The sequence below is a fragment of the Limulus polyphemus genome, unplaced genomic scaffold (genome assembly GCF_000517525.1).
Source record: "Limulus polyphemus unplaced genomic scaffold, Limulus_polyphemus-2.1.2 Scaffold3218, whole genome shotgun sequence".
NCBI lineage: Eukaryota > Metazoa > Arthropoda > Merostomata > Xiphosura > Limulidae > Limulus > Limulus polyphemus.
In genome coordinates this window covers 80070-82180 of record NW_013668828.1, presented here as the reverse complement: position 1 = coordinate 82180, position 2111 = coordinate 80070, and the positions used below count along the sequence as shown (strand labels likewise).

The 2111-nt window shown below is 29.0% G+C and overlaps 1 protein-coding gene across 1 annotated transcript in view; it reads left to right on the top strand.

Moving 5' to 3' along the window:
- LOC106468913 (telomerase protein component 1-like) overlaps nucleotides 1-2111 on the top strand; it is a 101432-nt gene that overhangs the window by 29030 nt on the left and 70291 nt on the right. The window contains exons 15-16 of the mRNA XM_022397317.1: nucleotides 1175-1276; nucleotides 1947-2036. Coding sequence (XP_022253025.1) covers nucleotides 1175-1276; nucleotides 1947-2036 — 192 coding nt within the window. The remainder of the gene's footprint in view (nucleotides 1-1174; nucleotides 1277-1946; nucleotides 2037-2111) is intronic.

The window sequence follows — 2111 nt, the reverse complement described above, 5'->3', positions numbered from 1 at the left end:
TATATATATATAATACATGATGCACATACAGTATAGTTTATTATCCACTGAAACTTTCCTATGATGCTATAGCTCTTATGATGAATGTAATGATACCAAATGACTCTGTGTGCAATGCATATGAATAGTCAAAATATATGAAGTCTTCTTATTATTTATGTATTATCACTGTTAACCTTTTGGACTTAAGATTTTAAAAAAATAGCCAAATATAATTTTCAAATATTGTATGATGATTTAAGATTTGTGTGTATTGGTATTTTCTAATCTCATCTTTATAAATACAGGTTTTTCTGTCTAGAATTAGGGTTTATATTTGAAACATTTTTAGTAAGAATTAACTCTTGCATTACGCTAAAGGAAAAATTAATACTTTGGTGTATGTAGCAATAATTTTAGAAGTTCTGTATTTTTTGGAAAGTTTTCTTATTTTTATATGTTCCCTTCAGTATTTAATTTGGTATCTCAATAGAAATATTTAAGTAAATATTACAATGTGCTTAGAAGAGTGTAAATATTTTACAATGTAAATACAGCATATAATGTTAATTAATATTTTATTTGTATAGAATTCATGTGTGAAAAGACCCGATGTTTGTTCCCTTTTCCAAAATTAAAAGAAAATTATTGGTTCAAAATAAAAAAATTAAGTACTTCAGTACTGTTGTTGTATTTTGCCAATTTTTGTATAAATGGAAACAACACGAATGTCCAGGGCTGTAGGAAGTGTTAAGGCCAGTCAGACCATGGCCTGACCACTTTTTCGTGGCATGTAATGCTACAACTTATGTATTTAAACTTGCCTCTTTTAATTCAGTACATTACATTGTTTTCTTCATTAGCTGATGTTCCAGCTTCTAGCACATAAACATAAAGGGAATTTTTATTCAGAAACTTAATGAACTGAATAAATAATTTAAAAATGCAATAACAGCGATTTTTACAGTAGGAAAATTCTGATCTTAGTAATTACAATGTATTTTTTTAAAATAATTATTAAAATTAGAACTTGGCTATTGTAAAAGTTGATGTTTCTGAATTGATTACTCATATAAATACTTACAGATCAAATAGCAACTAAGAAAGAAATATTTTCTTCTCTAAAATTCTGTGACTTATGATAGTAAGTGTTACTTTTCATAAAAAAATATATTAACACTGCTAATTGGACTAGAATGAAGATGGAGATGTCTACAGTCCAGCAGAATTTTACGACAGTCACTTTGAGAAGCTACTGCGAGAATACTTGTTCCTTCCTACATCTAAAAAGACATGGGTTAGTATATTTAAAACTATTCTACTATGGATAGGTTTTTGGGTTTAATTTCAATGAATAAATATACATATTTTTTAATGATGTAAATTTTAAATTTATAATAAATAGCTTCTCACTCTTTATTTTCTTAAAAGTTTTGTGACCTGTTATTTTGTTTACTATTTCAGTCATTTTCTAATAAGCCTCACAACAGACTAGTTGTGTCTGTTTATTATATGGTCAGTTCTTAATCTATTTCTGTTATTATGAATTTTCCAAAATTCATTTAAGCTGTCCTGAGATAGAATTTTAGATGAACAGATTTTTAAAAAAGTTACCATATTGATGATGTACTTGTATTAAAAGTGATATACACACATGCACATATATATATACATATACGTGGTTACATCTAGATAAATTGGGAAGAGCACCATTTCCGTAACAAATTAGCTTGCACAGTGATAATCCAATCTTATATTAATTCATCTTTTGATTTTGTGAATTTGTTTGCAAACTCTACCTGCACAGTTCTGGAGTTAGTAGAACGAAACTTGGAGTGGTAATGGTTTAATCCTCTATAAGGGAGGATAAAATTTGCCTGTTTGGTCGGTCATCCAGGCATGAGTAGGTCATCAATTTCACTGAACCCAAATCTAACATCAAATTTTGTTTTCCTTGAACCATTCAGGAACTCAAAAGCATCATGTTTAAAATTGTTTTCATACCTCACTCACCAGGTGGTGGGACAAAACATGGTACAACTGCTCGTGTACCACAGGTGAGGTCTAATATTTTTGTTTTTTCAAGGAAAGACCCTCCTCCTCCCTATAAGGTAGCTGTAGAAGTAATTGTG